General features: G+C 44.7%; 1 protein-coding gene and 1 long non-coding RNA gene across 5 annotated transcripts in view; one reads left to right on the top strand and one right to left on the bottom strand.

Moving 5' to 3' along the window:
- Positions 1-7,960, top strand: part of TMC3 (transmembrane channel like 3) — a 40,653-nt gene extending 32,693 nt beyond the window's left edge. Inside the window, exons 17-22 of the mRNA XM_019011342.4 lie at positions 869-979; positions 1,592-1,717; positions 2,444-2,522; positions 3,717-3,759; positions 5,396-5,651; positions 7,117-7,960. Of these exons, the coding sequence (XP_018866887.4) occupies positions 869-979; positions 1,592-1,717; positions 2,444-2,522; positions 3,717-3,759; positions 5,396-5,651; positions 7,117-7,960 (1,459 nt within the window). The remainder of the gene's footprint in view (positions 1-868; positions 980-1,591; positions 1,718-2,443; positions 2,523-3,716; positions 3,760-5,395; positions 5,652-7,116) is intronic.
- The window catches only part of LOC109023531 (uncharacterized), a 98,535-nt gene that overhangs the window by 82,498 nt on the left and 2,698 nt on the right, over positions 1-13,339 (bottom strand). For all 4 annotated transcript variants that reach the window (XR_002002964.3, XR_010131057.1, XR_008671597.2 and 1 more), the window contains exon 2: positions 7,838-8,034. This is a non-coding gene — a long non-coding RNA (uncharacterized lncRNA). The remainder of the gene's footprint in view (positions 1-7,837; positions 8,035-13,339) is intronic.

Raw genomic sequence — 13,339 nt, 5'->3', positions numbered from 1 at the left:
GTATATTTATTATATGTATGTATGTGTGTCTGTGGATAGAGAAAGAGAAAGAAGTTTCACAACTTATCACTCTCCTACTACATTCTGTGCTCTCTGAAATCTTCTGTTCTCTTTTAGTCAAGTCTTTTTCATGAGAGAGAGAGAGAGACAGAGACAGAGAGAGACAGAGAAACAGACCAACAGAGAGTACTAGTTGAAAGAAACTAGATTGACCCCTCATTCTCTTTTCTGAACTGTGTACAAGGCCTTGAACACCAAACAGATCTAAGCTGCCCTCAGGGGAGCTCTGGGCATCCAAACCCCCTGACACTAGCTTAGGGCTCAGGGACCAGGGCTTAATCAGGTAGAACACATACCCTGGGCAGCCACATGCGGAGTAGATAAGAGGTTGAGTGCAAATCGCACCCAGGTGAGAGAGTCAGGAATCATAAACAAAAGAGCCAAACCATCCCGAGACGTAAGAGACAAGTTCAAGCCTGGGAATAGGAGAGGGAACCATTAGGTAAGGACCCAGATGGATGGGCAATGCTTCTAAGATTTTTCCATAAATTGAGTTTACTGTGTGGAACTCCTGGGTGCCAGGGTGAGTTCACCACTCTCATGGTTTGAGGTGAACAGGTGCTCAGCAAATGTTTATTAGATGAACAGGTTGGGTGGGAGATCTCTGAAGTTCCTTTGAACGCTGATTTCTAGGTTTCTAAGCTGCATGTAACCCTATGACAGATCCATTTGTAGGTAACCCTGAGAGGAGGATTTTTAGTTTGCAAAGAGTCAGGGCAACCGTTTCTGTGGCAGCTCTTTGGGCATATGCAACCCTGGCAACTGGCTATGGAGTGAACTTAACACATGACATCTGATTTATCTGCAGATCCAACAACTTCTACTTGGCAATGCTCCTGTTTATGCTGTTTCTGTGCATGCTGCCAACCATTTTTGCTATTGTCCGATACAAGCCATCTCTAAACTGTGGGCCATTCAGGTAAGTTTCATTCCCAGCTCTGCCCGGAGCGACTGACAGCTGTAAGGGAATTAAATCATATTGAACTGAATTCTCCTCCAAGCTCACAGAGCAGGTAAACAGGATAGAAAGATTGCAAACCCACATGTTTTAAATCCAAGACCAGTGCTCTTTCCTTAATAGAAGGCTGCCCTTAGTATAATCATCTCTGTGCTCATGTTAAAAAACATAATCCTTTTAAAGTGAAAAAGAGAAACAGCATTGTTCTGTGTTAGAGGACATTCTACCTGGTCAAAACACAGAAAGCTTTTATTAAACCACAGTGCACAGCACTTTTTTTCCTATATTATCCAGCTGTATTCAAGCAAAACCCTCTAGTATCTTCATCCAGCATTCAAGTCAGCTTTGATACAACATGGAATATTTAGTCTACCTTAGTGTACACGATTAGAACACACACATACATGCAATGTGATTAATGACCCCATCTTCCATCCTCCATATTAATTAGATATGAAATCATTTGAGGAACGTTATGAATTGGCCTCCAGGCATCCAGCCATTTTCTGATGTCTTGCAGCATCTTTCTGCCAAGAGCAATAAAATCTGGAGTTATGTTTTTCTTTCTCACAGTGGACAAGAGAAAATTTATGACATTGTGTCAGAAACAATTGAGAAAGACTTTCCCGTGTGGTTTGGCTCCGTGGTTGGACACATCAGTAGCCCCGTGGTCATCCTGCCCGCAGTACTCCTGCTTTTGTGAGTACCACACCTGCCAGCTTTGGAGGGACTTCTGTGTGTTTGGCCAACAAGAAAACACTGCTTTCCAATAATTACATAAAATTTATTAGTTCATTCAAAAATCACTTAGGCTTAGAGCCTGATGATCTCAACAGGGACTCTGAGTCACACACCAGAGTCACATGAGGCACTGTGCCATGGAGACACAGCCACTGGGTCTCAGCGAGGGGCGGTGACGGAGCACTCCATTGCCATTGAGGTGGTTATTGATCCATCAACACCATTTGGTCAATTACTGTGATCACTAGAATGGGGCTGAATGCCATTATCATTTTCTAGAAACTTAATCCTGAAAAGGAATTTCACAACTCAGCTGAGTAGCTTTGGCTTATTTTGATTTAAAGGAAAAAAAAATAAAAGTGAGTGGATCCTGTACTCATAGCTTGATAGACTGCAAAATTTCTCCCCCATTTTCAGTTCTTCCTTATTGCTATCACCAGTGCAGAATTCCAGGTCAACGAGGGTGCTGTGGAAAGCCAGGAAGAGAAAACAAAAGCAGCCCCTTCCCAGTGCTCACTGGCTTGAGAATTTGCTGATACATTTTGTCCTTAGTGGAGGGTCAGTGGATAGCCCGCATCTGGCCTGGGAGCCTCTCATTCCTGCCAACTATCTGCAGGGAATGTGGTCTGAAAAGCAGAAAAGCGAGTTGCAGTCTACTCATTGTCCTGTGTTGTTCTGTCCTAGCATGCTCATCTATTATCTCCAGAGCATCGCACGGTCTCTAAAGCTCAGCAACCACCAGCTCAAAATGCAGATCCAAAACGCAAGTATTTCATGAACTTTGCTATTATGAATATGTGTCAACCACATGACTGAGATCCCGCCAGCGTGGGAATACAAGTGAGGTCACATCTTCAAGGTTTCTGTGACTCTTGGCCACCCACTATGGTGCAAGGCCACCAATCCCCAGATGTCCAAGAGTTATTTCTAAGAATACCCAGGGATGGCTCCCCTTTGCTAGGAGGAAGCCTGCTCTTGTTTTTCTTCCTCCTCAAGAGGACTTGCTGCTGCCTCGAGCCTTTCAGTGCCCACCCTGTGACCACACCAAGCCCTCAGTGTGCCAGGTACTTTTGTGAGCTCTGGTAGATTGGCAGGGGAGAGAAAGGGCCCCTTCCCAATCCTTGTCAACTTGGGCATCTGAGCCCAGCAGCACTGTTTGTCCCTAAAGCCTCACCTCTTTCATATCCTTTAGATGTGGCTGTCATTACCTTCTCTCCATGGGGCTCAAACCCTATCTCTCAGAGCAGTCCCAGGGAGACACACGCTCCCAAAACTCCCACAATTTCTCCTCCTCCACATACCCCAGGTGTTCCCTTAGTGCCCTGGGTCCTCCAGACCCCAAGGAAGGATCCCAGGACTGGGATGAGGCCAGTGAGGCTCCCAAAGCACCACATTTAAGGAGGCTCTGTAAGCGTAATGCTGATTCTGTCCTTTCACAGCCCTGAAAATAAGTGCCTCCTTAAATTTGGCACCCCAGATGCCTCACTGACCTCACCCATGCAAAAAAACTCCTTCCACTTCTATCAGAAAAAAAAAAAAACTTCCCATGAACATCAATTCATGCAAAGAAACACAAATTAGCTTCTAATTGGAAATTCATTTGGAGTTACAAAGGCCATTTTGGTGGAAACATACATCTCCAGTGTTGTTGATCTGTATTTTTTTCTTTGTGATTCAGGCAAACTATTATGGACAGAATCTAAACATGGTCTGTTAATTAGCTGTCCCTAAATAAAACTGGCTAGGCATAAAACTTCAGCTCTCAGGTATCTGCATTTATTCACTCAAATAACAGGCCCGAGCCCAGAGCATACCGTCCATAGGGGGCAATAGTAGTACAGTCATTGTCCAAGGTAAGAACTATGGCATGTAAATCTTTTTCTCTTCCCCCAGGAATAATATTTGTTACTGCTTCCTGCTAAAGCCAAAACAAACATGCATATCATTTGCATTTTAGGCAAGATCAGAGGATAAGAAAAAGGTTGCTCAGATGGTAGAAGGTAAGTATTTCCATTTATTTTTGTTGTTGTTTTTTTGTTTTGTTTTGAGGCAGAGTCTTGCTCTGTAACCCAGGCTGGAGTGCAGTGGTGTGATCTCGGCTCACCGCAACCTCCACCTTCCGGGTTCAAGTGATTCTCCTGCCTCAGCCTCCTGAGTAGCTGGGATTACAGGTGCATGCCATCACACCTGGCTAATTTTTATATTTTCACCATGTTGGTCAGGCTGGTCTCAAACTCCTGACCTCATGATCCACCCACCTTGGCCTCCCAAAGTGCTAGGGAGAGCTAGCCCCTAGAGCTAGCTCTAGGTGTGAGCCACTGCACCTGTCCTAATATTTGTTTTAAATGCAGAGATCCGCTGTCTCAGTTAGTGGGCACTTAAAAATACAGCCATTTAAAGTAGTTTGCGGTATACTACCAATACAAATTCCTGATAACCTGTGTTTTTTCACCAGTAACTATGCACAATAAAATAAAATCTAGGGATATAAATGTTGTTTTAAATCTTTAATTTTTATATCATATCCAGGCCCATGAATAATCCCAAAACGTGTAAAATCAGAAGGAAGTATCGAAGTAGGAGAGGAAAAGCAGCACATTCACGTGGATGAAAGCCCAAAGAATCTCTTTGTCTGGGTCACTTTTGTATACTTCCTCTCCATGGCCCATCTCTTCCTTGCAATGTTCCCTCCCAGGTCCCTTCCCTGAGCCTCCTTAGGTTCTGTCCTGTCCCTGCAGAGCAGGGAGAATGGAAGCATGTGGCGTAGAAGTCTGCTGTGGCCTGAAGGGAAGAAAGTGAGCAACGGCAGCTCGAAGGAGATGTATCTGTTTCTCAGGACCACTAACAGAGTGCTGTGAGCTAGAAGGCTCACTGGGCACCATTAACATGGCACAGCCTACATGAATGAGAATGGGACCCAGAAGGGCTTTAGGGGCTAGCTCTCACAGCTGTTGCAATACTTCACTAATTGGAAGGGAAATATTCCTCTCCAGAAAAATGCCTGAGCAAGACCTCTAAGGCCTAAGGATTATGCTTGCTTGCTCCATCAGCTTTTCAGAGAGAAGCCTACAATTGATAATGATTACTGAAAGTGACTGTGGCTCATGCCATAAAATGCCTCTGTAATTGTCATCGCTTATTTGCCAATTAAGCATAATTAAATTTAGTTCAGGTCACCTTCAAAAGCCAGAATCCACATAGACTGTTTCAGGATAACAATAGCATTGTCCAGTGTTCATTTTCCAGCTCGAGACCACATCTTTTTTCAGAATGCATGTGAACTGTTTCCAAAGAATCATAATTGTTGTGTAAGCTTTATTATCTCCATTGAATAGATAAGGAACTGGAGGCCCAAAGCTGTTAAGTACTTGCTTTGCCTCATGGGAGCATCAGATGGAGCACTGTAAAGCCTTGTGTTCACTTGATTCCTCCTACACTCCCAGCTCCAACTTGCAGGGATGAAATCATTTGAATTACAGAATGTTTGTTGCCCACTGGTTAGGTGTATTTGTAAGTGCACTCAATTGTTTGCGGACCAACTCTTGGATGTCATAAAACTCTTGCAACTCAACTCATCTGAAGTTGTCACCTGCTCAGTGACACTTGTCTTCTCACAACACCTCCCTCTCCCTGCAGCCCGAATCCAGACCCAGGAAGAAAGCACCAAGAAGCTTCCAAACGACAGTGATCTTACCAGCCAGCTGTCCTCAGCGCACTCGGGCACACCCCAAAACAACGGCAACGTGGCCCATTTTGACTCAGGGAGCAGCAAGAGTGCCAGGATAGAGACAGTCGCACAGTCCATGCCCCAGAGCCCCAGGCCAGGGGACAGAGCTCCTAGCTCACCTCTCCCTGGGGTCTCCAAATCCAGGCTAGAGCATGAAACTAACAGGTGAGGCTCCACTGCAGCACAGATTAAAACCTGGAATGTGAGAGATTTGAAGGCCTCAGCAGCTTCAGGAGGCCAAGGCCATTAAATTCTAATTCTCCCAGAAGGCACGGGTCAGGAGACTATGACAGCTGGTACTAAAAAGAAATGGAGGCGGGGTGGGGGTGTCAAAGTTTATCAAACAGGACAAATTCTTCCTCCTAGGTTATCTGCCATTTAACTTGTAAGCAAACCTTCCAGCCAACCTAGGATAAACATTTGTCTAGGCTAAGAAAATAACTGTTTATTTTTTAGTTCCACAGTGGCCATATTATTGGCAAGATCTTCCATATTTTAGCTCTAGTCTGGTCAAGTTATTGGCAAGACCATTTATGCATTACATGGGGCCAAAGAAAGCAGTAGATCCCTTCCTACTTTAATGGAGGTAGGACCCCTGGAAAGATGAAGGGGATAGACCTGCGGTGGCCCAAACTCATATGGAGAATTATATTTGATCTGAATGTAGCACAGCGAAAGCAATATAGATAAAATACAGGGGCTCTCTTTTTTAAAGATAATGACTAAGTTAGCAAAGAACTTGAAGTCTTGTTATATAAGGAGTTGTCTGCCTGTCTCTGTGGAGTCTTGACAAGGAGAAAGGGTTCAAACACTCCTTGAGAGGCCACTAGGGGTCAAACTACAGCCACCATACAGATTCAAGTCTTTATCAGGAAGAACTTTTTTTTTTTTTTTTTTTTTTGAGACTAGAGTTTTGCTCTTGTCACCCAGGCTGGAGTGCAGTGGTGCAATCTCGGCCCACTGCAACCTCCACCTCCCAGGTTCAAGCAATTCTCCTGCCTCAGCCTCCCGAGTAGCTGGGATTACAGGCACCTGCCACCACACCCGGCTATTTTTTTGTATTTTCAATAGAGACCGGGTTTCACCATGTTGGCCAGGCTGGTCTCAAACTCCTGACCTTAAGTGATCCACCTGCCTTGGCCTCCCAAAGTGCTGGGATTACAAATGTGAACCACCGTACCTGGCCAGGGAAGAACGGTTTAATATGTACAACTCCCCTCTACCCACCAGTGGAAACTCAGAGAAGTGCTTGAGAAGTCAGACAGCTGCTTAGCAGAAAGGATGAGAAACTGTGTTCCTAACATGTGCTTCACAGACACTAGTCCCACTATGTGCCTCTTAACACAAAGAGGGCTCTGTGATGAAATACACTAGCACAACACCCCCCGCTCTGCAGTCTTCATGGAGACTCACGTGTACATCACTGATTTAGGTTCTGAAAATTCCAGGAGTAAAGAAAACTGTTTAGCCCTCTCCCCCAAATGTCTCTGTGCACACAATCCGCACCCATTAACCAGTTGGAACCAGCCTCAGTGAAAATGCTCAGAGAACTGCTCACAGCTCACAGTCCTCAGGTGTGGGGCTCTGAGACCACCAAGGCCACAGCTACTTAACCGCCCCTGTCTTACAGGTATCTGCATGGTCTGTGTGCAAGCACCAGTGACCTTCACAGGAACAGATCACGCACACCTATGACATTTACAACGCACATCGAAGATGTACACTCAGAACCTCTTTTCCGAAAAGACTTTCAGCAAATCAACCCTCCTCACCGTGGACCACAGGCCTCGACTTTGCTGGCACAGGGTCCCAGGTCCCATGCCCCCAGATACTATGTCATTAATGAACGTGACTCTTACAAGAAAAAACATCTAAATGTCTGGCCAGAAAGACATTTCAAGATAGATGCTTCAGGTGACATTGTGGAGCTGTACCCCAGGAACGTGCGACAATATGCATCCCGGGTCCCCCGCCAGCCTCCCTCCCCACAGCTGAGTGAAGAAGAGGAGGAGACGCCAAGGAGAGATTGGATCAAACGGTGTCTTCCCCCACGCTCCCTGATAGACCTCCGTCGGGCTCCTCATTTTTATATTGGGGAGAGGTCTGAAAGTCAGACCCTGGATCCCGAGCACCAGGGGAGGGTGCACTACAAGTCGTGGAATGAAGATTTTGAGGGTCACCTTGAGAGGCCAGCCTATGTGCCCAAAAAGCCACGATCCCGGAATTTCCAATACCCACAGCCCCCTCTGAAGCCCAGAGGGAAGCCCAGGTTCGAGCCATCCCTCACGGAATCTGACTCCGTGTCGGCAGCATCCAGCAGTGACCAGCAGAACAGCAGCGCTGACCAGTACCTGCAGGTCACCCACAGCCAGGGCAGGTTCCCGAGGTCCGTGGGCCAGCCCAGCAGGAGGAAGGCCAAGTCGGGGCAGGAGCTGACCGTGGATCTGGATGACTTGATTTGTTCAAATGTCTAGGCTTCCTCCAGTGTCCCGTTCCTAGAGGTCAGGCCCCTGTTGGAGTGCTGGGCCAGCACATGGCATCTCCCTTTCTGGAAAAAGAGGTGAACACGTGTGTTAGAGACCTGAGGGGCATGGTCAGCGGCTGCTAGCTGAGGCCCTGAGGCTGACAGGGCTACAGATACCTATTCTACAGCTACTGTTAGCCAAATTTATCCGAGTTAGGTGGCACCAAAGTATGTCACCAGCAGTGAATCATCACGGGTCTGCAGCAATCTCAATACTTGCCTCCTCGGAAGAAAGAATTTGGCAGAGGGGCTCAAGACAGAAGGAGAGACTGAGGCAAGTTTTAGAGCAGGCATTAAAGTTTACTGAAAAGCTTTAAAGCAGGAATGAAAGAACGTAAAACATACTTAGTAGAGGGCCAAGCAGGCGACTTGAGAGATCGAGTGCACTATTTGACCTTTGACTTGGGGTTTTACACGTTGGCATGCTTCCGGGGTCTTGCGTTGCTTCTCCCCACGATTCTTCCCTTTCTTGCCTTGGGGTGGGCTGTCCGCATGCGCAGTAGTGGCCTGCTAGCGCTGGGGAGGGGAGCATGCGCAGTGTGTTTACTGGCGTTCTGCACGCGCTCACTCGAGGTTCTTCCCTTACCAGCGGAATGCTCCATTTTGTCTCTTAGTGCGCATGTTTGAGCCCACTCGCCCAACTCCTGACATTTTATGGGGAAGCTGCCGATCACCAGTTTCAGGTTTTTTCTATCTATTGGGAGACTGTCTTTCCCTGGTGCCAGCTGTGACCAATTATTATTTGAGAGAGACAATCAACAGCCACCTGACCATCACCTGATGGTCGCCTGACATTCCTGGGGGTTGTGTTGAAGAAGGAATTCATGAATTTTACAAGTATAATCAAAGACAACCAAAAATTTTTACTTTTTCCTTCAAAAGCTAAGTGTAGTGTAGCTCCCCCATAGTCAAAGTTAAAGAAGAACACTAACTGCCTGTTTTTCCTTCTGTGCTCAGCGAGCCTTATCTGTACTTGCTAGTTTCACATTCCTTGAGGCTCAGCGAGTTCCTGCTTCACCACCCTAGCGCAGCTGCAAAGTTACAAGGTTGATGCAGAAACATGGTTTCCCAGGGATGTGGAACATGTAGTATAGATAAATGTAAAAGACTGAACAACTGCCTTTGCTCTTGCTTCTGTAAGTACGCTTCCTGCCTCACGTACTCCCGGCCACCGACTGCTTAAAAGGTGGCTGCTTTCTTTGTCCAGAGCTCAGACTTTCCTGGACGCTAGTCCTACTGAGCCAGGTGATCACCTTTTAATAAAGACCTTTCCTGAACTCACTCTGTTCAGTGTCTCCCATCTTTGATTGTCCCACAACATTTCGTTGGCAGGAGCCCCCACTGTCTGCTCATGTCTAACTGGCTACCTACTGTAACACTACCACACATGAGCAGATTGTTTCCGTGGGGCTCTTTGCATCCAGAAGCACATCAGGCCATCATTTCAATGGAACTCAGTGCTTTGCCTCCTTTTGGGTTGACCACAAATCATAAGCAAGCCAGAGATATCTCATCCTGCCTGCTGAAGCCTCACCTGAGATATCGGAATGATACGAGTGAACTGTTTGTTTTGCAATGCTGTCTTTCAACAGACAAAAGTCATCTTCTCTAATAAGCACCCCAAATCAGATGGCCACACTTAAAGATATCACAATGCTCAGTTTGTATGAATAATCAGTTTAGCAATGACAAGAGGAACTAACATTTATTGAGAACTTATTTTACTCTGCTAACTGGGCAGTATATCTGTATTAATGAGTCAGGACGCTTAGATTGGAAGTAATCCATGATTTATCCCTAAGGTTTGCTGGTTTGCTTAACTGGGAAGGATGGGAATCAAGCTAGCCTCAGGCCCAACTGGAGCCAGGGCATTAAAGCACCCTCAGGAATCTCTTTTCACCTCTCTGCTCTATTTCTATGTTTGTCGACCTCATTTTCTCCTACTGGCAACAGGCTTCGTCCATGTAGTCAATGGAGAAGGAAATCACAGCCACAGAAAATGCCAGGTTTACACCATCCAGCCAATGAGCCCAGAGGGAAGAACAGCACTGTTCCCCCCACCCCCCAACGCCCCCTGCCCCCTCTCCCCTTCACATTATCTTCACCTTTATGGGCTGATGTCCTTGGATCCTTCTACGGGCATTCTGCAGGGTTTGGGCAGCAGTGTGTTCAATCTGCCATGGTTAACCAGGAGCACACCCTGATTCAAATTTTCATAACTCTTTTCACTCTAAATTGTGTCTTTTAAACATTTGTCTCCTCCACCAGATTGTGTCTTTGGAGCAAGAATGGTGTTGTAGTCATTCTGCATCTTCAGTCACTGACACTTATATATTGTATTCATTTTCTATTACTGCATAACAAATTTAGTAGGCTTAAAAGAATGCAGACTTATCATCTTAGTTTCCATGCATCAGGAGTCCAGGCCCAGCTTAGGTGGATCCTGAGCTCAGGGTCTCATCAGGCTATAATCCAGGTGTCTGCCAGAGCTGGCATCTCATTTGAGGTTCAAGGTCCTCTTCCAAGCTCAGGTGATTGTTGGCAGAATTCATTTCTTTGAGGTCCTAGGACTGAGGCCCTCCACTCCTAGAGGCTGCCCGCAATTCCCTGCCACAAGGCCCTCTCCACAACATGGCTGTTTGCCTCTTCAAAGCCAGAGAGTGTTTCTTCAGCTTTGAATCTCTTTCCTTCCAGGGAAGGCCTGAACCCACTTTTTAAAAGGGCTCACCTGATTAGGTCAGGCCCACCCAGACACTCTCTTTTGATTAACTCAGAGTTGACTGAGTGGAGATCTCATTACATCTTCAAAATCACTTCACTTTTACTATATCTGGCAGTAAAATCTCATCCTATACACAAGTGCCAGCATACTCAAGGGAAGATTATATAGGGCATGTATACTAGGGAGCAGCAATCTTGGAGGCCGACCATAGATAATAAATATCTGTTGAATATGAATGGGTGAACAAATAAATGAAAGAATTGTCCTAATGAATGAATCACAAATGACCTGGTCACAGGGTTATATTCTAAGATTCATTACCAATTCCAAACTGAAAGAAAAGTCCGTATAAATACCACCATTTTAAATGTACACACAGATTAACACCTCTCCTGAAATTTAGGAAGAGGAGTAGACATATTTTCAAATATCTTGCCATGACAAATCCAAGAGGTTGCAGTCTGCTTAAGATTCAATGTTCTACAATGCCATGAAATGGGTCTGCTTAAGACTCAATGTTCTACAATGCCATGGAAATGTGCTTTTGAGATAGAGGTGCTCATGGGAGGTTCATGATCATGGTCCTCTCTTCCTGGTGCTTGGTCTGGGACTGTGGCCTCAAGCTCCCTGGGACATTAAAACATATTTTGGAAAAGGCTGACCTTTGCTCCAGACACCTGTGGGAGCACCACTGTCTGTGTGGGAGTGGGGAGGTGCTTCTTTAGGACTTAAGGGCAAGCAGGTCCTGAGACATTCCTAAGAAAATTTGAGAGTGCCCAAACACATGCAGGGTTGAAAGTATGAGTATCACTTTCCAATTCACAACACAGCTCACATGCACTCTGGCACTTACTGTTGGGTTAGGTCTTTAATTTAAATAAATTTAAAAGACATAGAATAGTGCAAAGTCTACTGTGACAAGCACCAATATTCCTACTGTGAGAGTCAACAACTGCCAAAATTGGAATTTTATTTTATTTCCATTAAGCCATTTTGTTACTATTAATAATAAAGAAAATATTACAGATACGGTCAAAGCCTACTCTAATCCCTACACAAAGTCTCATTCCCTTCACACTAGCAAGAGTTTGGAGTACACCCATTGGTCAATTGTTTATAGTTTTATATGTTGTATGTGTGAGTATATACGTATAAGCATCCATAAACAATGTGTAAGCACATCTTAAGTAAAGAGTATTATACTGCATGTATTAATGCACATACTTATATTTTTAGCTCTAGCAAAAAATAGATCAAACTCATAACTGTAGCAAAGTATTTCATCACATGAATAAACTACATAATATTGATCCTTTTTTTTACTGATGGACATTGTAATCATTTCTACTTCTTTGCTGCTGAAAATAATGTTGCACTAAACATCTTTTATATGTCTGTCTTGATGTATCTTTTTGGCACACACATGTGCCAGTGTTTACTTAGAAGTGAATATCGGTCCTCCTAAAAGACAAATCCCTAGCTCATAAGAGATGAGCATGTTCATCTTCACTAGCAGCTCCTTTATTAGTCCTCACGAGTCCAGACGTCTGTGCACACTTCCTCTAGAGCATGAGAGGGCCATTTTCTTATAGCCTCACCAATGCCTGATACTGTCATACTATATCATTTTTGCCAATCTGATGAAAAAATTATACCAACTTATTTTAATTAATTTGTATTTCTTATTGTTATCATCTCTCCCTAAGTCAACTGGCCATTTGCATTTCCTCTTCTGTGAACCGATTGCCTGTTCAACACCTTTGTTCATTTTTCTGTGGACATCAACCATCATCGCTGTGAAAAGGAGCTCATAAAGCTCCTGACAAAAGCACCACATGCTAGTCAGTTATCCCTTTCCCTTCCCCGAACTCTAGCCCTTGTCTAAGTTGCAGCAACAGAAAGCTAAAAACGCACTCTGTCAAAAATGCCTTTGCATAACTGTGGTTTCACCACATTGCTTTGTATTTTAGTAACAGTCCATGGGGGTGTACATTTCTGCCTTTGGTCAAACTATTACTGAGGACATGATCCACAGCATTATTAAAATCTCTCCTAAAACACCTACATAACAAACTCCTCTCAAGTCTCAAAGATCAGACTGTTATATCCATTAAAGAGTGAATTCCTTTTGATAAGAGTAGTTCAGTAAATATCTTGGTAACCTCAGAATGCTTCCTTTAGTCACTACTTTTGTCTCAGAATTCATGAGTGCCAGGAAACTTAGAGCAAAGTTTTCTGCACATCTCTAAAAGACTAACTTCCCTAGCCTAAGGTAGTATTTTCCAGCTACTCTGTGTGTGTGTTTTCCTCCTTTTTAGGGTTTGCAGGTTGTTGTTTTCTTTTATCTTTGCACGTTTCACACTTAACACTACATATGCTCATAGGATGTAGTAGACAGCAAAGCATATGAGTAAACATGTGGCCTTTGGAAATAGAAATCGTATGTTTGCCACAGCTCTGCCACTTCCCAGCTATGTGGCCTTGGATACCCTACATGATCTTCACTTTCTTAACTTGCAAAATGGGAGTAGTAGTCTCTATCTCATGGTGCTGCGGTATTGTTAAGTTAAATGGCCCAATACAGGTAAAGTGCTTAGGATAGTGGCT

The sequence above is a fragment of the Gorilla gorilla genome, chromosome 16, assembly GCF_029281585.2.
Source record: "Gorilla gorilla gorilla isolate KB3781 chromosome 16, NHGRI_mGorGor1-v2.1_pri, whole genome shotgun sequence".
Classification (NCBI taxonomy): domain Eukaryota; kingdom Metazoa; phylum Chordata; class Mammalia; order Primates; family Hominidae; genus Gorilla; species Gorilla gorilla.
The sequence above is the reverse complement of the archived record's forward strand: the minus strand, read 5'-3'. Positions and strand labels throughout refer to the sequence as shown.